General features: G+C 46.0%; 7 protein-coding genes across 7 annotated transcripts; 4 read left to right on the top strand and 3 right to left on the bottom strand.

Annotated features, from left to right (window-relative positions):
• Window positions 1-981: 981 nt before the first annotated feature.
• On the top strand, window positions 982-1,362 carry JR316_0012559 (uncharacterized protein; the record flags this gene model as incomplete). Its single annotated transcript, XM_047898184.1, has 1 exon — window positions 982-1,362. The coding sequence occupies one exon, from the start codon at window positions 982-984 to the stop codon at window positions 1,360-1,362; it is 381 nt and encodes a 126-aa protein (XP_047743073.1).
• A 233-nt stretch (window positions 1,363-1,595) lies between these two features.
• JR316_0012558 (UPF0590 protein) lies at window positions 1,596-2,609 on the top strand (the record flags this gene model as incomplete). Its single annotated transcript, XM_047898183.1, has 4 exons — window positions 1,596-1,821; window positions 1,950-2,055; window positions 2,132-2,411; window positions 2,454-2,609. 4 exons carry the CDS (start codon window positions 1,596-1,598, stop codon window positions 2,607-2,609), a joined length of 768 nt encoding a protein of 255 aa, XP_047743072.1.
• Window positions 2,610-3,848: 1,239 nt separating this feature from the next.
• Window positions 3,849-4,412, top strand: JR316_0012557 (uncharacterized protein; the record flags this gene model as incomplete). Its single annotated transcript, XM_047898182.1, has 2 exons — window positions 3,849-3,960; window positions 4,030-4,412. The coding sequence occupies 2 exons, from the start codon at window positions 3,849-3,851 to the stop codon at window positions 4,410-4,412; spliced, it is 495 nt and encodes a 164-aa protein (XP_047743071.1).
• A 1,694-nt stretch (window positions 4,413-6,106) lies between these two features.
• On the top strand, window positions 6,107-7,542 carry JR316_0012556 (uncharacterized protein; the record flags this gene model as incomplete). The annotated part of the gene is made up of 2 exons (XM_047898181.1): window positions 6,107-6,178; window positions 6,280-7,542. 2 exons carry the CDS (start codon window positions 6,107-6,109, stop codon window positions 7,540-7,542), a joined length of 1,335 nt encoding a protein of 444 aa, XP_047743070.1.
• A 2,150-nt stretch (window positions 7,543-9,692) lies between these two features.
• JR316_0012555 (uncharacterized protein) lies at window positions 9,693-10,777 on the bottom strand (the record flags this gene model as incomplete). The annotated part of the gene is made up of 3 exons (XM_047898180.1): window positions 9,693-10,493; window positions 10,550-10,639; window positions 10,721-10,777. 3 exons carry the CDS (start codon window positions 10,775-10,777, stop codon window positions 9,693-9,695), a joined length of 948 nt encoding a protein of 315 aa, XP_047743069.1.
• A 6,370-nt stretch (window positions 10,778-17,147) lies between these two features.
• JR316_0012554 (uncharacterized protein) lies at window positions 17,148-18,975 on the bottom strand (the record flags this gene model as incomplete). The annotated part of the gene is made up of 9 exons (XM_047898179.1): window positions 17,148-17,219; window positions 17,278-17,409; window positions 17,467-17,807; window positions 17,860-18,433; window positions 18,481-18,510; window positions 18,567-18,629; window positions 18,686-18,718; window positions 18,772-18,801; window positions 18,862-18,975. The coding sequence occupies 9 exons, from the start codon at window positions 18,973-18,975 to the stop codon at window positions 17,148-17,150; spliced, it is 1,389 nt and encodes a 462-aa protein (XP_047743068.1).
• A 3,875-nt stretch (window positions 18,976-22,850) lies between these two features.
• JR316_0012553 (Acetyl-CoA hydrolase) lies at window positions 22,851-23,734 on the bottom strand (the record flags this gene model as incomplete). Its single annotated transcript, XM_047898178.1, has 6 exons — window positions 22,851-23,068; window positions 23,137-23,161; window positions 23,387-23,437; window positions 23,501-23,512; window positions 23,570-23,663; window positions 23,703-23,734. The coding sequence occupies 6 exons, from the start codon at window positions 23,732-23,734 to the stop codon at window positions 22,851-22,853; spliced, it is 432 nt and encodes a 143-aa protein (XP_047743067.1).
• Window positions 23,735-25,076: the final 1,342 nt, after the last annotated feature.

Genomic DNA, 25,076 nt, shown 5'->3' with positions numbered 1-25,076 from the left:
ATGATGTTCATTCTTTTTGTTATACGTACTGTTATTGTAACATTATTTCATGCTGTCAATCTCCCACCTCTTGCATAAATGAATACTCTACTCATCTCGGTAGCGCAATGGTCCACACTGCTGGCAGCTATCCGTATATGACGAAAATATACGAATTAGAAACATGTTTCGTGTTTAAAAATTGATATTTTGTTGCCAAATATGTTTTATATATTGCCTCAAAAAAAGTATCATATACAAAATGTATTTTCAACCTATAATTTTCGACTTTACTGGTGATATTTTGTACTAATATATGTAATAGTATATAAAAAGAATATTGATTCGTATTTTTTAGATAAATTCGTGACGCTTTTGTCACAACTTTTAAATTAGATATACGTTATGTTTCTGTCAAGTATTTTGGAGAATTTTCAATCATATATTCTGCCGATATTTTTTGTGCAAAAGAATATTTTCAAATTCATAAAATGTATTATATATTAGTCACTTAGTGAGTCACTCAACAGTAAGTGACTCACTGAGAAGTGACCGCTTATTAATCAATGCCAAGGTATAGTGAGTGGTGAGTCGCTTTTTCAGTGAGTTTCGTAGCGACATAACACAACCTGAGTGTATCCATTTCAACTCCTTATCATTGTCTTAAAGGTCTACGTGTATCTATTTTCCTTTTTCTTGAAGTCGAAGGTAACGTTTTCACTAAGTACATAGCATATAACTTGATTCTTTGACTTCCGGTAAACAGTGGAAGGAGATGGATTTATAACTTTTCTTGTACAGTGATATTTTGCTAACACTGGCACTCTCAGCTATACAATGTGGATTGATTTGAAGGGACACGTTTCTTCAGAATAGTGCGTGATACAATTTATTGTCATCCCGCAGGCCCCCGTATTTGTTATGAGTGAGTCTCTTTTTTGTTTGTGCTTCAAAATAAACGTCCAAAGCTACACCCTACAGACCCGCTCTATATTTTAGTGCATGAACTCATCACCACCCATACCGCACCCAAACGCCAATGCATTCTCGTGGTATGTCAATTGTATGCGCGCACCCAGGGAGGTCCAGCAACACGAGCTCAGCAAGCAAGCCGGAAAAGTATGGAAAAGCATGTCCGACGAGGAGAAGAAACCATTCTATCTTGTCTGCAACGGCTTGCAGTTTCGCTCATTCGTGAATTTTTTGTCTGTGCAATTCTGCAGCGACCGTCTGACACCGTCCCTTCTGTCGCACTTTGACTCACCTTTGTTCTTTGTCGCCATCTTTGGGATTGTCTTCTTGTGTGCCGCTACTGGCCTTTCGATTCCAGTTGACGACGATATCCAAAACGCTCTTCAGCCTCAATACAAATTGGGGTGGTAGACTGGGGAGCCTCATTTGCACTGGTACACATACATACATAACCGATCATAACTGTGGATATTTCACCGTCTACGTCCCCTTTCACACCCGGTACACCTACCCGCCAGGAGCGCCATATCATTCCAGTACTATTAACACATCGCGGGCGTCCACACAAAATTGTACACGCTCACCGTTTCCGCATCGACGGCTACTTCAATCCTTTAACCTAACCCCACATAGTTGATACTCTAATGGCTCCTCGACTCCGGGTCCTTGCAGGTACATCTCCTTCCTCGATGGTTCCCATAACACACCTCGTCAACACTCCACATTCACACCCTATCCGCTCCGATTTGTTTGAAGGTGAATTGGTAGCGCAGATTCAGGGCATGACGGACGAACAGGGAAAAGTACACGAGTCTGAATATTTCAAGAGAGAAGATCGCGGCGGTGTTACATGGAGTATCGTTGTCCGAGGTGAGTTTGGTTTGCCTATTTTTGGTATTTCGAATTTGCACGATGTTCGAGTCGCGAGAAGGGGAAGGGTTATTCGTGTGATTCCGTGTGCTGACTTTCGGTGTTATTTTACGTTGGGTGGTGTGAAGGCCGGTTCCTCGTACTCTATTCAGCGGACGACATTTTATTCGGAAACACATTCGATAGGCCTCTCAAATTACCATGGGGAACAAGCGCGGTACTTAAATTCATGCAGTACGCTCATTTTATTTTTCTCTCCATCTCTCTCCATCTCTATATTTTTAACTTCAACTGATCTCCATTTCTATAGCTACATCGACCCAACTCTCAAACACGACCTCACATCTTCCACCAAGCCATGGGCACTTTCACCACTAATATCGACCATGCCTCATTTCATGCACACGAGGATTCCACCTTCTTCCTCCTCATGTATGCTACCCCCCTTCTCAGCAAACCAGTCCATCCAAGACAGGAACTCTGGGCTGTACCTTGCCCTCTCTGATGAGCTCGATGAGGGAGATTCTGCATCCAGCTCATCAGGAACATCATTCCGCTCTGCGTCCTCCTCCTCCGACAACGTTGCACCGGTAAGCCCGAGTCCCCTATCGACCGCCAGATCCAGCTCGAAGGGATCCTCAACCGGCGGCTCGAGCTTCTCTGTCAAATCCGCCATGCGCAAAGTCAAACCGAAGCGTGCGCGGAGTACGCTTAGCACCGGCTCTTCTTCGTCGTCCGAGCAAGGAGAACGCCGTATGAAGCGTGAGCGGAAACTGCAGACGCTTTAGACAGCGTCGCAGCGGCGCAGCTACTTTGCGCAAAAAGCCCGCCGGCAGGTCTTCGGCCCGGAGGATGTGATCACGACCGATTTTTGTTATGGGTTTATCAGTTTTGCGCCGACGTTAGCTCCTGCAACTGCCCGGGGGATTGTCTTTTGACTTGATGAAGTATTGGGATGGACAGCCGGTTCGGTTTGTTTGTTGTGAGCGGGTGCGGAAGGAGGAAGGAGGAGAAGATAGGAACGGAAAGGAGCCATGGGGAAGGATGTTTTGGTGTGTAGCTATCGAGATTGTGGATGAGGATGAGGATGTTAATTGAGCTGGGTGGACTAGTCTTGGATTCAAACATCTTATAACATTTGTAAGGGACACTGTCGGACTTATTGGATAAAAAATCTATTAATATACCCCCAAACTTGCGGTCCCAGGTAACTTTTGAAAGTTTCAAACGGAATGTCGTAGAACTCGGAAAATGAAATTTGGATAAACTGTCATTTAATTGTTAATCTGGATTGGCAAATATCTCTACACAAACTACCCTGATGTTTGAAGCCCACATGACTCGGGCAAAGCTAAATGGTCGAAGTCGCCAATCATATACAGGTTTAGGGTTGTTGCCCGGTTTCACTGTGTTCGAGGTCACCATTTCAAAGTCAAGCGTAAGGAAATAGCTCAGATTTTCTTCTTCAATTGTGACTTATGTAGTAAACTTGGATTATTTGATTTTCAAATAGGATACCCGACGAAACCATGGGCCTGCAAAACGTCGAGCACAATAAATGTCCACCTGATAATGTGGTTCTTCAATTCAAAGCATTGCGTCAGGCGTCATAAATACAAATTCAAACGATAAACGCCCAAGTAAAGCGTCTTAAAGCTAAATTAGCCGAACTCGAGGGAATTCTGCACATTATTTTCGAGCAATGCTTGACCGCGACTTGTTTCTAATACATCGTTTCAATGAAATAGAGCGTTTTTTCTTTAATGTTGAATTCCATTTATCTGTAAAACCATATGCTATCTGATATGTAGTTTCTATTCTTTTCAGAATAAATGATGGCTATTAGTCCTTTAGTACAGGGGTGGACGCCATAACTTGGGACAGTCCTTCGGGTCCAGAGGATATGGTACAACTCTTGAAAACTATAAAATTGCGGTCAACGCTACTCTCTCCTTATTCCAGTATCCCAAGGTCTTCCAGCGCTCTTTCAATCATTACACTCCTTGACACCGTACTTGATCAGCAATATGTTTAAACATTCCTTTTTCACCTTGTCGCTCTATATTCTTCAAATACTGAGTGCTGGAGTCATCCAAGCACTCGGCGCTCCAAATATTCTTCGGGGTAGAACAGCCGAACGTGCAAAAGATATGATATGAACTGGGAAAAGCATAAACACTGTTGCTGACGGTAGATTCTATTTTCAAGTACCGGCCTCCAACAAAGTAGGAGGAGGAGGATATGACGACGAGTCTTCTGCCTCGCCTCCATGTCATAAATTCTCATGGCGTCCCATCGTCGAACAGAGAGATGACTCAAAAGGAAACGCTGCACTCGAAAGTACGCTCAACGATGTAGGAATTATGGATGGAATGTCTCTTATGCCGCGGATGACACGTCAGAAGAACATTGAGTCTAAGCGTAGAAAATATCGTCACCCCGGCAAGAAAGGCGACGGCTCGGAGCCTGACGACCAAAAACCGGACTTGAAACCTTGGAGGCATAAGGATAAGAAGTATGGAAACGAGAAGCCTGAGGAAAAGAATGCTGTTCTTTTTGACGTCCAAGTGACCAGAGAACAAGCACATTAAGACTCCCAGGAACCTGCTACCACAACAAAGCAGCCGGCTTCTGGAGGTTGTTTTATCCAGGATGTGGTAGAAGTAGAAACTGGAGCGGATGGAGGGCGACGGTGGGACGTACATCAACATTAACTGTATTCATTCGCTAGGTATTTCTCGATCTAGTGTTTCATTCTTTCTACCCGTAGTCCTTTAGGCTTTGATCTGGTCATCTTTCGTTCGTATGTGGTAAATTACACGCTCGTTTTGTTTTGATATTCAATGGTTTCGTCGATTGTATGAATTTCATTAATTATATACTTGGTTTTCACCTTACGGTCTTGTCTTTTTTTGTGAACGAATTCGCCTATGTGCCACACAGCCGTTGAGCTGCGGAGGAGTGGGATTGAAGGGGGTAAATGGCCAATGGCATCAATAGCTAGATAACTGATCTGTGACGACGGCTTCTTACTTACCTTGGTCGGGTGGGTATTGAGGTCGTAAATGACAACAGGCTCAAGACGGCATGGAAGGATTGTTGAGCCGCATAGCCCTTCAACTCGTTTTGATGTTATGATATAATTTTACTGGGTTATAGGTGCAGAATGGAAGAGAAATAGGTGGGGCAGGCAAAGGGTTGATGCAGGTCCAAGGTATGTCCATTGAGCTATAATTCAATTTGTGCAATGGCGATTGGATGAACCAGAAGCCCTTTTACGCAGGAAACTTGTTCATTCACTGGTCATATCCCTGGAGATGCGGTATGTTGATTGTACTAGGCTTGGAAGTGTTCCGATGAATGCACGACTCTGCCCGTCATTATCTGGGTGATGTCACCAAAAGGCGGGGAGGATCCATGCGCGAGCACTGTGTTTTCTGGAGGAGAAAGACATAAAACATATGAAACGCAGTTGTTGTTAAAGTAGTGGTTGCGGGCGAAATGGCAGGAAAGGGAAGTCGGCGTTGACTGAGTTTCAAAATGGAAAATGCGCGTTGGGCACAAGTCCTCTCTGATCGGGGCCATCACCGGCTGTGTTTTGTATTTTGTATGTTAGAGAAAGGACGCCCGCTTCTCACCCTGGATCCGTGCCGATTCTGCAATAATTGCTCGGAATTGTACTTTTGTGCGTCCTTTTGCTTCAAGACCCTGCTTATGTCTTGAAGCTGACCGACCACCACCGCAAAGACCGCGTAACGAGCGTTCGTTTTCTCCTTTTCTTTCATCTCAACCAGCGACCCACCTTTCGCCCACCGATTATCACACGTCTTTGTCATTCTGCGCGGTTGAGTCAGCGGAGGAGGCACAGTCGGCGTCCCCACACGGGCTACAAGGTGAGTTGAACCTTGGTTCACACATTGCGTTCTGCAAGTACTGTATTCAAGTGCTCCAGGTTTGGTTTCCAGTGCTAATTTTGCTTTAATCCAATCAGTTTATTTTCGACAGAGACAAAGTCCGCGCGGGTGCCCTATCTGCGCCAACCTCGAGGCGTGCTTGTTCTAAACCAATTCTGAACTGCCATATACATTCCTGATCCCCCATTCCCCCGATTCCCACATTACATTGTGAGCTCCCCGGCTTCGCTGCACCTGCATTCAGAAAGCAGTTGATTGTTTCATTTGCGTCATTCGGCTTGCTTTGGCCTTTTGACTGCTTTCGTCTTGAACGTCGAAACAAACAACAATCGCTCAAACGAGCCCACGACCCCCTTCAACATAACCTGTACATGGAGGTCTCAGCGATACAGCCTGTGGTGTCGCCTGTGCCTAGCGCTCATAACGGACGCTCTCAGAACAAGGTCAGTCACTTTTTCCCAACCGTTATTTGCACATGCACCGATCGTTGCGTTCAACTTTGTCTTTGTACTTACTCTTTATAACTGCTATGTTGCTTGTGTAGACCCGTGGCTGCAGCACACATACGAACAAGCTTTCCTTTTCCCAAACGATCTCGTCACTCAAGGGCATCATTCGGATACCGAACCGCAGGAAGCTTTCCACACCCCGCATTCACTTCCACTCTCAGTCGCAAGATGATGCGGACAGCACCAAGTCCACCTCCAACCCCCATTTCACCTCCAGACCGCGGCCCACGCACGGCCTCTCGCACTCGCTCGACACGCAGGCCCATCTGCACTCGCGCATGCGGAGCACGGGTACTGCTGCGTCCAACGGGAGTGGAAATATCGACGGCATTATCTCTGATACTGAAGACTACGATAAACAACAAAGGCGGAGGAGCAACATCAAGAATGACCCGTATGCGCAGTTCTCGCGCACGGCAGAGGGCCTGAACTATACTTACAAGCCATATATGTCCCAGCCGATGCTTGGCGCTGAGCTCTCCCGGGGCACTGGTGGGGATGAGTTGGTCACTGGTTATGATTCAGAGTCTGGCTCTGCTTCTGGGTCGGGATATGGAGGGGGTGGTCGTTCGCCTGTTGGGACAGGTGAGGGTGGAGGGAGGACTCCCTTAGGGTTTTCGGCAACGTCACCACTAGCGCTGCCATCCCCATCGCCCTCTCCGACTCCAGTCTTATTGTCATCTCCTCCTGCTATACACCCGGCGACGGAGGTAGCCTTTTGTTTGGGTGGAAAAGTGGAAGATACGTTAATCCAAGTGCAGCACGGCGATCAGGGAGATGAGGGGGAGAAGGAGGGGGATATTAATGATCTCTATGATGGCAAAGCTGGAGGTTCTCTTAACAACGCCGCACCTAGCGACACGAACACGGACACGAACACAAACACGAACATTGGTACTACTGCTAATACTGCACAATCTACGACTCTAGCTCAAATTTCATCGTCTACATTTACACCTACGTCAACTATTCAAACTAATTCACATGCCCGCTCCAACTCACCCTTGCCATTATTACCTCTACCTGATGGACCCTCTTCGTTGACATCTGCGTCTACATCCGGGGCAGCATTGCGCCCGCGTAGCAGCAACGGCAGCGGTAGAACACCTGCACCCAGACGTGCGTTACCGCCTCCGCCACCTGAATCACCAATATCTGCATCTTCTTCTGCGTCAGCCGCCCTCTTTGTTGATCATTTTAACAGGAATTCCACAACGTTAAACAAAAGCCACCTTTCCATTCAATGCCCATCTCGATTACGTCCCCAGTCAGGCCGCCTACCTACAACACGCCCATGATCTCTTATTACTTCGTATATACCGATCCTTCCTTGCACTTCCGACGGATTGTTCAGCCAGAGTCCAGAAATCATGTAATTCGGCCTATCAGCTTTCTTCTCTAGGCAACATACAAAACTGGCCACCCAACACCGTCTTCTTCGACTTGCGATAATCCTTACCCCCGTGCCGACTATCTGGCACTAATGAAGCACACCATCTCAGAGCGAAAGCTTGAAGGAAAAAACTTGATGCAGCAGTATCGAGGTGCTTGTCGAGACAGCTATGAACTTTGTTGGGAAAGATGACGCACAGATCTCGAAGATCACTCCAGCCAATGTGCGTCAACATTCTTCATCTTCAATGGAAGCCAGCTGGATGCAAACATGATGGGTGTTATACAATACCAGTGTTAATTTGGGATGTCACTAGTACCCGACGTTGTGAGGAAATGCCTGAGTCCCAGAGAAATGCTCGACTCCACCTCATGGGCGGCATCTTGTGCGTGTTCCTCCTTTTATTACCCATCCACTGACAATGCCATAATAGTAAACCAGGAAAACCTGAAGAATGAGAGCAAATTGATTGTGCGTGAGATCATTGTCGAGCGCCCCCTTCGGTGAGTTTCCTTTTTTTCTCAACAAAAAACCCCTCCGACACAGCCAATGAATTTTTAGTGTATTTGTTCTCACTCCTCATTCCCGATATCCATCCAGTTGTGATTGTAATGATCTCGACATAATCCTCCACCTCTCCGTCTGCCATCCACACCATTAAACATTTCAATTACTCTTTCAACTTCCTCAGGCGTCGAGATGATTCCCCTCCGTTGGAACCAAACTTGTGAAACAATGGAGAAATTTGCCTGCGGGCATTACGCGTCGGGTGACACAACAAAAAGAAGTACGCGCGAGTTGGGCGGATTCCAATGGCGACACATCGATGATTCGCTTGTGTTCAAGGGTGTGCTGTTCAACAAGGACATCCACCTGCATATGCAGCGTAAACTCAGCTTTCAAATCCCGCCATTGTACATTACCGACTGCTCAACGACCGCTATACGGCGCATGCACTCATTCCAATCTAGGGCAATGGCGGGATTAGTGCCAAGGCCAAGGCGGGACCCCCACGTGTGATTGTGGTGACGTGACTACCCGTTCCAACGCGTCAGCACCCTTGTCGCCACCTGTCTCTCACCCCTCATCGAGTGCTCTCTGTTGCCGCTTTTTCGACGCCATCCACCAGCCACATTCCTATCGCAAGGAGTGACAACTCGGAGGATAGATAGGCAAGCATTGGGAAAAGGTATCATATTGGGTTCTGGGTGCGTCACTACTCTTCTTTTTGAATGTCCCCACCCTTTCTCGCAATGGCAGCCTAGAAATACTCATGCCTGGGCATACACTGGGCTGCTCATGCTTCCCTTTTGACAATCACATTGCTCTTATTACTCTTCTGGGGTCACCTTTGTTCGCATTTACATTATCACTACAGGTATGAATACACATTGTCGACTGGGGGCGCCCAGATGCAAATTAGTCTAGTAAACTACTGGGTTCAATAGGTTGTAAATCATCAGTATCGAGATCACCCGATGTAGCCTTTTCGTTTCCCCAATTGACCCACGTTTCAACATCTTTCCAATTCTCTTTAAAACGGTCCCGCAAGCCTGATCTCAGTGCTGCTTGACGTTGGCAATAAGCACTCATTCCTTCCATAGTAACGGAATCGACGTGATCCAGTTTTTGTCCATGGCCTTTCCACCAGTCGGCCTGCCATTCCAGGAATGCCGGCGTATGTCTCATTTCTTCTTGAATCAGAGTAATCTCTTCACTCCAGCGCATTGCGCGTGCGCAATTTTTACACATTCGATACAAAGAGCTTGGAAAGGCAAATATCAGACCCGCCTGAATCACTAGAAAATTACACACCTTCATGGATGCGCTCACCTTTGTCCTCAATCGCGGAAACATTCTCAGCAAGCCGATTGGGTATCCACTTTTGTTCTGTGCTTTCGTGCTCGCAATTTTGAGATGCAAGTCCTTTCATCTTGGATTGTAATCTAGAATTATGTCGGAATCGTTCAATACCGGTACAATATAATCTATCTCTTTTTCCAACCAATACACACTTCAACGTTACAAACTTCTATAAGAGCCGCTGATGTTAATCTACATCATCGTAGTCAATCCCTTGTTTGTTTCAATAACCGTCGAAAATTCTCCAATAATTGCCGCCAACGTACGATACCTTGCTAGAACATCGATTGCCTCGGGGGTTTGGTGCGACGAGATGTCACATTGATCAACGTGCGTAGCATCGGAAATCTGGGCGATTAGCCTTGTAATAAAATCCTCGACTAATCGTTCTCTAGATTGTTGGGCTTCGGACTGGCGCAATTCGCGAGCAAGGGCGCCTGAAATACAGCCTTGGTTAGCCGGAGTCTGAGCAGTAACCTCACACTCACTGGCCAGAGCATTTTGTGCATAAGCAAGGTCTTCGTCGAGCTGCTCACGAGCTGCTCCCTCATATTCCAAGAGAATTTCCAGCTCATTTAGGGTTTTAGTCCGCTCTTCAAGGGTCCTCTGCGCTGCAATCGCCTCGTCGTGCATTATACGAAGCTTTGCCTCGGACCTTTGGTAATCAAGAAGAATAGACTGGACGTCTTTCCAATAGGTAGCCTTTGTCGCATCTAGCTCAGTCGACAATTTATGGATAATTGTTTGAAAGTATTGATTCTGGGAGTCTGATGCATCTTGCGCCTGTTGGAATTCGGAGAGCAGTGTTGCATAGTCTAGCATGGAAGAAGTGAGCATCATCTTTGTCTCGTTCAATTCCTTTCTCTCAATTTCACGGTAATGATTAATAGCATTAATATGCTTCTCGTAGTCGCGTCTTATGTCTTGAAGGCCAGCACACGGCCCATTATGCATGTCTCGACAACTGACATGTAGTTGGTTTAATTCATTAATCTGGGACTAAACACGTCAACAGTGAGAACACAGAGGAAGGCAGAGAATTTTCTTACCTCTGTCTCCGGGATTAGGTCCGCCTGCTTATGCGATACTGACTGTACACTATCGGGCACTTGGTGGTCAAGTAACATCCGACTGTCGTTCTGCAATCAAACAGCCGCCACAAATATAACGAGTCAGATATCAACACATATCTTGGGAATACACGGACCAGGGAAACTTACTTGTTTCTCAACAGATTGACCAACAAGATATGTGGCCGCAGACTGGGTCCGGTGCATCTGAGACGCGTCCCTGTCCTCCAATCTTTTATTGGGTCTGTAACTCTATAGTGGTTAAATCAGAAAGATATAATGGCGCAGACAAACAGCATTTACTCGCCTTTGCGCGCTTAGAACGACGTAACTGTATTTAACGCGTCAGAATTTAACGTATTTTAACACAAAACGGACTTAACGCGTGTCTGCGGTCCTAACAACTTTGGAGACTGTGAGGGGGAGAAATCTGCGCCGTAAGACGTCGAAAGAGGATTTCGATTGACGCTGTGTGACATATTGAGGCAGAAGGCAGATAACAGGAGTTTTCTATCACGCGAATAAAAATCGAGTATGGTTGGGTGAGGTTCGGTGAGGAGGCGCCTAGCTCGATTTTATATTTAGATGACGAATTTCCATAGATGGAAAAAGCGTCTGGTCAAAGCGATTCATAGTGATACCCCGTTGATTTGCGTGAATTGCGTATGCTCTGAATGGAAGGCATTGTATGCTCTTGAAAGGCTTCAAGTTAGAAGTCGCGTCACAGTGCCGAGTGGCAATTTCACAGGTACGTGGACGGTTTTGGAACAAGGTTGGTTGTTTGGTCAATTATTAAATCTTGTTTCTGCGGTCACTTACTTCGATAGAGTGAGTCGTCGTCAGCTTTAGTTGTGCCTCTTCCCCGAGCAGTCGATCGGCTTTTCCAGGTACATTTCAGAGTGTGATATAAACCTAACGATTCGCCCTAATTAACAAGATTTTCAACTGTTGTATTCGAGGGTACCTGGATCTAGATACGCCCCCATGGCACTTCATTTTCTTAATCGAACATCAGTGATTGTGACACACTTATAAGTCGCTTATTAGGAAACATCATTCTTGGCAGTAGAACGGCTGACTGACCATGAGCTAGACATATTTAGATATTCATTTTAATCCTGAGAAATGTCTGACTGACTTGAAATTTGAGTCTGAACATATTACATAGTTGCACAGTAAATAACAAGCAATATTTAAATATATACACACTTCCTTCTTCCTTCGACTTCCCTCCCTTGAAAGAATACATCAACAAAGTGAAAGCAGCGCGCCGGTGCCAACAATCTGTGGAGTCAGTTGGGGTTGTTTGGCGTCGCTAATTTACAACATTCCTCCACAACGTGCTTTGTTTGATGGTAGTTTATAGCTAGCCTCTATTCGCAAACGTTTTGCTGATTAACAAAATGATGCTAACCTAATCGCTTTGTTTGTGAGATTTTGATTGCAACATTTTATCCATATAGAGTTATATTAGAGAGTTCGGAGCCCAAGCCCGTGTACATACGTACAATCTAGCTACGTAACCTTGAAGGAAAAAATCGAGACGTCATTGATAACCATGGAATCATTGAACTAAGATAAGTAGAACTGTGAGGCCAGCAGCGAGGGTGGCGCTGATAATGGTGTTGGAGGTTGCACTGTGAAAAGTTGCTGCAGCAGAGCTGGATAAAATTGCGCTCGATATGGATGAAGAGGGTGTGCTTGTTGGGTTGGTCACTGACGAGGTAAGAGTAACGCCCTGCAAAGACAAGACGACAGTGTCTCAGTCAGCGCAAAAACCAAAAAATATTAAGAGTAACACGTACGACTTTGAGGCACAGACTGCGCGAGAACGCGAGCGCATCTTCAAGGCTCTGACCGGAACAGGCCTGGTAAATACACAGAGTCGTGTTGTTCACGAAAGTAGGGTCTGTACAAAGACAATGTGTATCGGTCATAGTTATACATTTTCCGACGTCGGCATTGGTCACGCAAGGAATGGAGCATGCTGGTGCATCAAAATTGAAGCATCCCATATGATATTTGTATGTGTTAGCAATGAACAAATAAGGTGAGGAGATAGGGACTCACGGGGATAGCCGTCCCTCTGCACGATGGAGTTTGCACCGACAGTTACATATACCAAGGCCAGAAATGTGGAGAGACGCATTTCAAAAACGTATGCGAGAAACGACCCGGAAAGTGGATGAAATTAGTAAAAAAACACAGAGGCGAACTCGAAGGCGACAGCATCTATCAGACAAAGTCGCGCGCTTTACTTATACCTACATCCTGCAAGCTCATGAATCGCAGATCTTTAGATATGTACAGGGCGGAATACAGATGCCATGATGTAGAAAACGCATATCAAGATTCACCGTACCTGCTGAGATGTGCATATGACACATCGTAAACTGTATGATGTTAGACCAAATCTCAGATCTCAGATGTACCTTTACGGTTTTGATGATTCGGTTCCAACTAAGCGCGCCAAATTTGGCATACCAGGCATACCGTATGTCTATTGACTGGTCAAGTGCTTATAATCCGAAATTTGACGTTCCTTGCAATTGTAGTGCTGCAGTTCAACAACATTTTTACTTCTTGAATTACTTCTTGAATAATGAAATCGTCGACAGGACGTTAGGCCAAGATGTACAGAAGCCATACCTACTACTTATATGTGGAAATAATGCTTTACATGGAGTCAAACGCCCATGTCTGAAGAAAAGGTCCCTCCCGAGATCCAAACTTGTATTATTGACGCCATCGCCGCTTATAGCGACCAGTTCGTCCTCAAGCCGGAATGCGCGGAAACGTTGCGCACATGCCTCAAAGTCTCGCCTAGCTTCAGGTGGAGCGCGAAGCAGCACCTTTTCAGAACTGTTCGCCTTTCGGGGGACAATGAAGAGATGTTTCTCTCAAGAATTAAACACCTTCGAAGTCTTATTGATCTCCCAGACGTGAAACTCGGCATACTCAGCCACATTCAAAGTTTCCAAATGTTTTCGCCAGCAACTTCATTCTATGGCATTCCAGCAACCACTCTATGTGAAGAAAGCATTCAAGGCATAGAATTTATTTTGGGTTCCCTCCGTCATTCAGAAGCTCGGGTGCATACCTTCGAGTTTCACGGTCTGGCATTCTCTTCTTTGCCCTCTCGTGTTCTGCAATCCTTGCTCCATACCATTCAATCTCCTACATTGGTAGCGCTTCGGTTCTGCAACGTGCGAGATCTCCCCAGGGACATCTTAAAAAATACGTCGATATCAAATTTGACGGTTATTAACTGTGGTTTATCCAGATCTGCAAGCACTGTGGTTTCGAACATCAGTTTCTCACTTCCACGTCTCCAGATGATTGAAGCCTCCAGTATTCCGGTTGTTTGCAATCTCTATCCAGCATCTCAAGAAAGCATCAACGTTCAAGGACCTTGCCTCGAGATGATGTATCTACGGATTGATCAGACTTCTTGGACATTTCGGGATATTAACAAGGAATGCAACTCTTTGGTAAAACATTTCCCGTCGATAAAGAGTTTGTACATCGTATTTGATTCAAATGGTACGTTATTTTCGTATCCTGTCAAGCTCTTCGCGTTCATGATATCGGTTCTACAGATATTTTTCAACTTTTTTTGACACCAACACTGATATATTCGTCGAAGCTAAAAAAAATCAACCACTTAACTTTGCGCTACGGACCCACGGATGGTCGAAAGTCAATCGCGCCATTACCGATCAGGTTGTACCTGCGGCACGTGAACACGATTCTTCGAGCGTGGCCGGGAAACCTTCAACGTTTTACACTGATTTTGGACCATATATTCTTCTCCGCACAGGACGTCTCCGCTGGCCCGGTTGAGGCATGGTCAGTGCTGGACAACCTCTTGAACATGGATAGGTTTCCTCTTTTAGACGGCATAGACCTCTTGGCGCGGTATCCAGGCTCTGCGGAGTATCTCAGTGTTTACGACCAACAACTCGAGATAGAGACGGCGATAAAATTGGTACTTCCCTCTCTCGAAAATCGTGGAAAGCTTACAGTAACAGTTTCACCTCAAACTTAACTAGAATATACTATACACAAATACACATTATGCAGCGCAGACTTGTAGCAGTACAATCTAAACCTATGCCAAAGGAAATAAAACTTGATTAAATGACTCAGTCCTAGACCAACTACAAATCCCGGTACGAAAAGAAAATCAAGTTTGAGGACGTACGCACAACAACCCAACAAAATAGGTGTAGGCGCATGGTTTCCATATGGGCTGGAATGATATTACGGATTTCCTCCATCATCCTCCGATCCTCCTCGTCCTCCTAAGCGATCTGGGCCTCTTCCAGCGACTGCCCTCGGTTCGAGCTATGTCTCATGTACAACCTGCATGCGCAGAAACCTTGTCCAAGTAAATTACAAGCAGCGCATCCTGCACCTAAATTTCGGGACCCCTCGACCGCTAAGATCGGAGTGGAAATGAAAATCTGATCGTCGTCCGGGTTAGCAATGATATCCTCGTCTTCAACGAACGAAAAGAGACCGAAGCAATAGGAGCGGGGGTTTGATATCATTTACTAGAGCCGAGTCAGAGCCTATCACTTGTTGCTATCATTGAAACAGACCGAAACACCACGAAGAGCTGCCGGTGTAAAACTCGGACTCGTATTCGAGCTCGACGTCACGCCCATGAATTGACGGACCCAGCGCGCGTATTCTCTTTGTCCTTCTCATTCTCTACTGACTGTATGGTAAAGGTGCCCAAGCACACGAAGAATGATAGGCGCACGTGTCATTTTCGCTGACGTACTGTGTGCGTTTGATGCTATTGTTGGTACTAACGTTGCGGGAGGGCGTCGGGTGAGGGAGAGGAGGTGCGTTCAAGATATCAGCGCTGGATCGACGACGACGCGGGGAAGATATAAAGACGTGCAGAGCTGGAATTCTTGGTGGAAAAAGCCTGTTTATGAGTTGAGCTGGGAGGCACGCAATGGTCTACGTCCCCGCGTGTTGGAGCTGTCGTCGGTGTGCGTGGAGTCACAAAGGGTGTGGATATAAGTGTATGCATAGGCATAGGTAAATAGGCGGCAATAGAATGACCAGCGTTATGTGGCAGCCTCTGAGTACGAAATCGTGATTGCGCAGACCTCCATAACGACAACAGCTCGCCACAACCCACCCAGGCATCCAACCACCTTCTCAAACCCTGTCGGATGTACTCGTGAGTTTTACTGACCGTAGATCCGTCCCATGTCGTGTCCATACCATCATAAAAATAATCTGAAGGAGGGCGAGCGTGTATGCGCACGACGGTAGGACGATCGAGCCCAACGTATGTGACAATACCGACGCACCTTGATAACACACATCCCATATGCACATGTCCCTTATCACCATGATCTTGTCTCCGGTCTCCAGTTTACCTTGCTAAAAATTACAGTTGGAGTATGAGAAAAACAAGTACCCATTCGCTTTGTGTGCAGGTGTGGGTATGCAATGCGTTAGGAGGATGGGATATGAGTGTGGGAAGTGGCTGTGTTGCCAAACATCCTATGGGGTGAGACCCAAAGACATTAGTACTGGTTGTTGAGGATGCTTAAGAAATACGACATAGTTTAGTATCCAGAATATGTCAAGCTGTGTTAGATATGTCTACACTAGGTCCTTCCCCTCTTTTGAGACGTCTCCACACAGATCAGTAATGGTGACATTAGTGTGACCATCAGCGTTTGCCGCCCCGGCAACACAGCCACTCCCTTGACCTCAAGGGAGGGGTTGTTTTGTTTTCTCGGTAAGCTCCGGTGGATGCCCCCTGGGTGAGACTTGTACATTGCGCAATCATGCGCAATACTTGCCGTCGTTTCCCACGCATTTGTTGCGCGGCTCGCCATTCGCCTCAAAGAATCAATAGTATGATCTGAGTGGTAGTAAACAAGTGAGTCGTCAATACGGCAATGAATGCCATGTACAGAAATTCTACAAGGATATCTTCCAGAAACTCGGACAAAAGACAGAATTATGTGCAGTAGAGTGAAATAGCATGAATGACACGAAGGAAGTACACCTTTGAAGATGGCTTTTAAAGAGCTCGCTCAATAAATATTATGGCTCGCTGGAGATATGCTAAGCTCTCTGAGTCGAATTGTGAGCCTCGCAACAAATGCGCGGTAAACAAATGCAAATTACTCAAAAATATTGCGCCAGCATGATTGCGCGGCTCGCTCATAAATGTACAAATCTCACGCCATAAACATCCACCGTGACAGCGAGACGATCGCCACTCTCAGAACAAAGGAAGGAGGCTTGTCGCTTCAACTAGTACGTAGCTGTGGCAGTTTTAACAAACATTGAATTTGGCTAACTCGCACGATTAATTAGGCACATTTACCCCTATTCAGGTGACTATCATGGCCCATATCCATGTGCGGCACCATAGGGCTGCAGCGCGTAGGGGGTATAACATCATGAAATTGCTCTTTAAAAAATGGTGTATACAACTTCTCAAACCACGAGGTGTTGCACACCAATAACTACATATACAGTATAACATATGACGAGAAAGGCCCACTGAACCTGGGAAAGAGAGAGAATACACATCTCACTTTAACTCATCTCCTTTGACCGAGATGCTGGATGGTTTAGTTATTGACTTTAACCCGGCGCACGGCAACTGTCGGAAGAAGATTAGACAAAGATATAAATGTCAGGAAAGTTTAAAAGTTTTTCACCTTAATCGTCAATCTGTGTTGGGCCAGTTCATCGTTTCTCTCCTGCTGCGCCTTTGAGAGGGTCTCACGGCGGTTGTACAGAGTCGTGTCAGACAATCGTACGCTCGCAGTTTGTACACCACTCATATCGGCCTGAGAATTATGATATGAGTCCATTGATATGAATAAAAAATGGTGGTATACTCGTACCAGGTTCCCTGCGCCGTCCACGTTTCGTGTCCTCAAGGTAGAAATCAATGAACCTAAGAAGTCAATGATTAAACCCTTTCCTCTCATATGCGTGCAAAGTTCTTGAAGATGGAAAATGAGATTGCGAAGTGTGAGGAACACCGTATGATAGCCATTTTGCGAGTGCACGGCCGCCCCTTGCGGTGGTTCTGTTCCTTGAGCCTTGACCTCGAAGTGATGCTCTTCTGCTTTACCAAAATTCCCATGATCAAGCTGGGTACTGAGTTCCTCGATCACGGCTCCGACCGTCGCCGCCGTCGCACGTTCTTCTAAGAACCGTTGTGTTTCTTGAGCAAGGATATCTTAAAGCACGACAAGTTAAGGTTGCGTCACCGTGACAAACATTTAGCTTACCTTCCATGCATCTTCGCATTGTGTCGATATTCTTGTCCGTCTGCTCTCTAGAGACAGTCTCGGACTTTAAGCGCATGTCAAGTCCATGTTGGATCTTAGCTTGCTCCGCGATGAACCTCCTTGCCTCTTCAACCTCAACTGCCAAGCTATGAATCTTCGCTTCGGACCTCCAGTGTTCCGCAAATGCATGCTCCACCCCCTGCCGATAAGCTTCTTTAATTGTAGTCAGCTCAACCTTTGCTTGTTCGAGTAGGGCCTCGGTCTGTTGGCGCTCTAGGATTGATGCTTGCGTTACCTCGTGGTATTCGGTGACCATCTTGTCATAATCAAGCATAGAAGAAGCAAGCATCATCCTCACATCCTCCAACTCTCCTCTTGTTTGGTGGAGGTCAAGGCTGACAGCGTGAAGACGGTTTTCATACGCGTATCTCAACGCATACATCTCCGCAGAATCTCCGACTTGCGCGGCACTGATTACAGTGTCTCCCGGAACGGCGGTATGTCCAGCTACACGATGCTGCTGCTGAATATTCTGTGCAGAGCAGGGAACTGGGGCCCTTTCGCTTTCCTGATTCTAATTTAATATATTGTTTTGTAGTTCATGTTTTCAAGTAAGCTTACCTTATCAATGATTGGGCTGAGAGCTGATTCCTGATGCCAGCGATCAACCTATCAATGTCACCACGGAGACTGGATAAGATACTAACCTGTCCCTCGAGCTTTTGAGACGCAGATCGAATGATCCTGACCGTCGATTTACTTTCGGGTGTCTGGTATCGAAATTGTATCAGGAAAGTGTTAAGAACGTCTAGTATATGATACTGACATCATGATGTGTCATCAGCGCAAGAATCCCATCCTGTGATTAAATATCAACGTCCAATGCTTCTGGAAAAGAAATAATTCGCTTACTCTTACGGCCACGTCGTCAGATGGGCGTATCTATGTCGCAAGAAGACAAGGTAAGTTTTAAAACGTTTTGAGCGGATGCGTAGAGCGCACATTAGATGTTATTTCAAGCGTCGGAGTTGAAGGAGGCGTGTAGATTGGACTCCGAGTCTCATCCACCATGCGCAGGGTGGACGTAAAATACGTGTCAGTGTTTGGTGTAGACATTAGGATGATTCAAAGGTGTTAGCAAAGAGAAGTAGATGAAGGAATAGGATTGAATACAATGAAACGCGATACAGGACACTCTCGAGGCGCTCGACTATATAGAAAAGATGTAATCTGCGACAAATGGAGATATTCAGCGTTTATAATTGCGTATAGGTGCGCCTCTAGGTCCAAAATGTGACCGGATACGGGTGCGCTATTATGGAACAAAGGAAATGCTTAGCAGGTCCCTGTGTACCTCCAGGATTGGACGATTAAGGTACAATGTGATGCCATCAAAGCCACATGTGTGTGATCGCCACAATGCGTACACCATGTTCAAATGCAGTAAAAGATATGTGTTGTCGAGTATTACAGATAAGTAGAGATCCGTTGTCCAAAGATCATGAATAGAGGTACCATCTGAGAGTCTCAGGTTTGCAATCAGTGGCACCCGCAAGTTTCTCTGTTTCGGATCCCGATGAGGGGACCACACACTTTACTATCTGAATCTGGAACGAACGTACCTTACTGACTCGCCAACGCTTTATCAAACATAGGAACAATAGGTATATGAGTGAAATCGACTGCCAAGTGCTCAGTTCATAGCAGTTTTGGGTGAACCGCAAACAACTATGTACACTCTGGGAATGATATTTGTCGAGGCTGTGTGTTAATTACGCCCACACGAAGAGATCAGGTTTGTTTCATCGTCAATGACTCTACAGTATTTCAGGGAAAGCAACTTACTTAACTTCCGCCACTGTAATAGCCTGCACCGCTGCCACTGCATAAAATCAGTGCCCCTGGGATTTTACTCTTCTTATCCGCAGTCCTATGATCCGCTTTAGACCATGCTATCTATGATTTGAAGTGAGGAGATGATTTTACTTTCCATATTTCACAGTGGAACAGTGGATTTTTCAATGTTCAGTATTGCGGCGTGGGTGTTCGAGTAGTGCTGCGGTTACTTGTGTGTCCCATGACTGTGATGCGCCTTGTAGTTGATGGTCTCGCATTTCCCGTCTGGTTGGATATTTCTTCATTCGTTTGTTACCGTATATCTGGTAAAGTAGCTACATTGTGTGTCTATACCCACCCAATTCTTCAAACTAACAAGCCCTCAATCTCACATCTCATCGCCATCAGTGTCCCTAATTGTCAACGCCGCGGTTGCGCACCCTCCCTTTGCTCCGAATCAATTCACAGGTTGCTGCTGAAGTATCCCAATCAGAATTGTGAAGAGTTTAACATGCTGACGCTAACCGATTGTTAGGAACATTAAAATTCAGTATTCCTCATACTGAGCGAAGTGAATGATTGTTATATGTAGGATAGTAGGTCTGTGGTATCTGGCGATGTGAAAATAAATATATCCCAATGGATGTACGATAGTTCCGCGTAGATCTGGCTGAAAATTGAAAGAGTTCGGAGATCGATGGGCGGAGGCTATGCAAAGCAAATCAATTTCATACTGAACACGGAGGGTTAATATTTAAAAGAGTGGGATACATTGCTCCACTGTAAACCCCAATTGGTCCAGTTTACTACTCTGCAATGTCGGAAACGGTATGCAACCTCCCTATCCATACTATGATTAGAACGGTGAGCATACGCACGGTGTCAATTAGTTATAGTGTGTAATTCATGACTTAGAAACTTGATGCGAGATTGAGAGAACTCCAACACATACGAGAAATTTACAAAGAAGAACTGCAATCAAAACTCTTGGCTTTCGAAAAGGTTAATTCATGTGACCTTCATCGTCTTACCCATGGTTTCATGTCCCATTTAACAGATAGAAAAGGAGTTGGTCGATTGCAAGAACGTAGGAGCCACCTGTACAAAGGCCTATCCCTTTTCTGATAGCTCTAGCTAGAATGTCACAAGCATCGAACATGTCATCAGAGTTACCGAAGCTTTCGGTATTGAAGTCGGAAATGTGCGTTTGAAGTTTCTTGTTGCGTCGAGCATAAAGATTTTGCTAATGTTAGTGATTTTCAGGGTGACGTGTCCTTCAACAGCGGTTACGCGGAACAGTACGCAGACCAATTCGACGCGGTTTGTGCTTTTACAGAGAGGAAATGATTAACTACTGACATCCGTAATGGAAGTTAAAAGCTTTGATCATTCGTCACGCACGATGTTCACTATGTTCATCGATCATCAAACATTCGTCACTGTCAGTAAATTTTCTCTATTCGACTTTACGGCTGAATCACTAACTGCCAATTAGTTCATTCGAATGCGGACATGGGTGCTGCAATAGATGCATATCTCAATATGAAAGGAAATGGAGAGGATTCAGACGAATATATCTCTGTCCAAATTGTGGTAGAAGAGGGAAAATAGGAATGGCTAACACGGTATTGCGTGAGCTCATGGAATTTATCAACACCACAGACGGACAGACTATGGGATAGTATCGTTGCCAATTCATGTACGAGAATAAAACATAATTACTTAATGCCCATACCTTGGCCCATACCCTTAGCATTCCAACGTGGAATTCAACGTTCATGTGTCATATCGAGTCCCGACATATACTAAGCGTGGATTTTGAAGCTTGAAGAGTGGTGTTACAAGTAACACGCCACCCAATCCTCAATTGTGTATTTTTCAATTCAGAGTTTGGGTACCAATAGGAAAGATGTACAGGTAAGATCAAAGAACGGTTTGTTATCCCATTTTACATTTAAATTACCCTTGAAAATCAGAGCCTTGCTGAGGCTTAGGAGGGATACTAATAGTTGTACATAATTCTTGTAAAATAATCTGACCATTTGTGCGCAGTGGTCGAAGGTTGGTCGAGTTAGTCGAAAGGGGAGGTCTCTGTTTGGTCCAGAGGGTCATTGGCAAAAAACGTACCTTTCGCGATGTCGAAGGAATAATTAGGCTTTGTTTGGGAAAAAGCTTTGCATCAAACAATGTACCTTCACTCCTTGCCCCATCGCAGACACCGTTCTACTGATCCACAGACGTTGACAACGGGCAACGCGACGCGACGGGAGAGTCGCAGACACGTACAATAGTGAGTGCTTATCTGTGGGATGTACGCCGAATGCTGGCACCTCTCCGAACAACCCCCAGACGTGTGTGCACCACGAATGCGACTGCGAATGAGGAAGACAACGGCGGTGACAAGGTAAGCTGAACTGACTTGACATGTCTTTCAGTGCTGACGGTGGGTGCACAGCTCTAACGACAAGCTGACGCGCTGGGTGATGCACATCGGACGGTGAGTGCTGTGTACGGTGTCCACGACTCACCTCGGTAGACTCCACATTCCACTCTGACACTATTCCGGCGCCATAGACAGCGATGAGAGGGAGACGACGGCAGAGAGGGTTAGTTGAACCATTGCGACGTGTCGTTCAATACTGACGTCCCATTGCACAGCGACCATGGCAAGCTAACCCACTGCCTAGTGAAGACACGAGGGTGAGTACTATGCACAGTGAACACCACTCACCTTGACAGTCTGCCTGACGCGCTCATCACCACCACCACCATTTCTTCGCGTCGTGCACGACTCCCGCCCCCAAACCTGACCCTCTCCCGCAGAGACCGACTGGACACGCGATCCAAGTTGAACGAGCGCGTGATGGGCAGCCAGGGAGGTGCGCTGTGTAGGTGGTTTTGCCATGTGCCTCTCGCAATCCCGTGGACCTCTTCGTCGTTCTACGCGTCGGTTTTTCGTGTTTCGCCGATGTACACAAGTGTGAGAGGACGCGGGCGGCTTTCCGTGGCTTTTGAAAAGGAAATTGAGATTTGATTTGAGCATACATTACTCATGTATTTTATATTTACTCACTTGGGGACACAATTTTGGAATTGAACTCGACAGGTCAAGCTACACCTCTTCTGACACCAATCTTCTCCGCGCTCTGCAGAATCTAGGGTGTCACCCCCACTGACGCACCGGGGACGATACCTCCCTCTTCAGTAATGGCGGTCGCTTCGACGATGGCCCAGTCCAGAGGCTTGGATGGGTCCCCGTGATTGCGGCGGAGGGAGTAGTAGCCGTATGTGAGATCTTGTGGAAACACTATTGGTTCATTGGGAATGGAAGTGAGTGGGGTGTCGGAGAAAGGAGGTACAAAGAAAAGACGCACTGAACAAGTGTTTATCTGCAAACACAATCCTTCCTGCATTGATTCCCTTTGCTATGTCTTTTCCGACCTGATGGGGGTACCGCCGCGCGATCCTAAACGTGTAGTCGTGAAGTAAATGTGAGATGAAGCGTACATATCGAATCTCGCCCATCTGTCCTCCACTTAGGGCCAACACTGGATCCTACGAAAAGGTTGAACTTTTTCTTGGTGGCAGGATCGTCTTGTAGGTTGTTCGCTTCTATATGGTTTGCGATTGGCCTGGAAAATGACACGATTTCACTTGAATTGTCTCAGGTAGTGATGATGGAAACACGTACAGTTGGAACGGTCTTGGGGTATCCAACATTTGTGAAGCCAGACCATCCAATCTGTTCGCAGAATAACATTTGTCTGAGATGTAAGACAGGGCATCAGAGAGTAGCTGTACAAACATAATCATCGTTCTACGAAAACATCGTCAGAACATGAGATGACAGACATTCAAGTAACACGCAACATACATTGAAAAGAGGGGCCAACTCTTCTGCGGTCATCAGCCTCTTCAGCAAGGCAGGTCTTCGGACACGCTTGCGCAGAGCAGCAGACGCCCCTGTGCTTCAATGCAAGTCAGTAGAGATTCCCCACTACACTTACCCCGGGATGCAGATGTTTGAATCTAAGTACATGCTAGATGGAGACAAGGAGGCGAGCTACTCCCCAATATATCGACTCGATTTTGACGTGCTGGGATACATATTCTCGATGAACACAGACACGCTAGGTGAAGGGAAACAGAACTCAACGTTCCTCACTCTAAACATTCTACGCTCATGCTCACAAGTATGTCGTCAATGGAGACAACTAGCTTGCGGATCCTCGACATTGTGGGGACGAGTCATCCAGGTAGACTTGTTGACGCAGAGGGAGGCTTATTGGAGGGATTGTGTGATGCGCAGAACGGGAGATGCACCATTATGCATATCGGGCACAAGGTGGATTTACAACGAGTTGGTATCATGCGATTACTACTGGTGCCGGAAACATAGCTCATATAGTCGGGTTTGAGTCGCTGATGCGCATAGCTGGGCGAAGTTGGCGCGCCACGTGTCGTTGGTCCACGTAAGTAGTTGTTTGCATCGTCACCGTGTAATAGTCTTATCGCGAGGCTAACCGTGCAAGTTCAAGGTAAATATAAATATAGTGAAATGGAAAGGTGCTTGGATGAGACCATACCGTCTCCTAGGGTCTTTTATTTTTAGCGCACCACGTCTTTGCATAATGTTCACGTTACACATCCGTGTCTCCAGACTGCACCAAACTTGAAGGTTTTTTTATTCAGGTCCATAATGAAATCTTACTTCACAACAAATCTTGGTATGATTCTACTTTGACAACTTGTAATCTGTCTTGCTAACCGTACAGCACAACATATAGAAGGAGTGGGGATATAACGATAGAGATACAGGACAAGGTCAATTCCAAAACGCCCTCACGATTTCCACATTCAGTAATCTTTTCCCCACTAGGCGGCCTTGCACAAGTGCTCGTTCGTGTTACTCTTTTTGATTTGATCGTGAATTCTCTGGGCCGGTATGCGACTCGCTGAAATCTGACAAGTAAACTCTGTGCTTGCTTCCAGGTCGGGGCAGCGTTACATTCCTTGGGGCCTTGGATTATTCTGGTCAAGAGCATGTTCTGGGGCATGCATCGAATATGGAATGGGAGATTCCGCCAAACAGGTCCCATAATTCCATTTAATGTCTTCATCTTCTGTCCATTGCCAAGGTTATCCTGAATGTCATACACCGCATACGGAATGATTGGCAGTAGGACACGCCTGTTTTGTATGATCTTTGGCTGTACAAGTATTTCACCACAACGATTGCTGTATCGTTTTGAGTTGCATCTCTCTCTATAAACTGGCAGAGAGGTTTTTCCGCTTGGCTTATATGTAGCATGACATTTTGGACAGACTGCGTATATTGTGGCTTCACTGTCAAGTCGAAACATCAATGTTTGGGTTCTCAC

Source organism: Psilocybe cubensis, chromosome 12, assembly GCF_017499595.1.
Source record: "Psilocybe cubensis strain MGC-MH-2018 chromosome 12, whole genome shotgun sequence".
Classification (NCBI taxonomy): domain Eukaryota; kingdom Fungi; phylum Basidiomycota; class Agaricomycetes; order Agaricales; family Agrocybaceae; genus Psilocybe; species Psilocybe cubensis.
The sequence above is the reverse complement of the archived record's forward strand: the minus strand, read 5'-3'. Positions and strand labels throughout refer to the sequence as shown.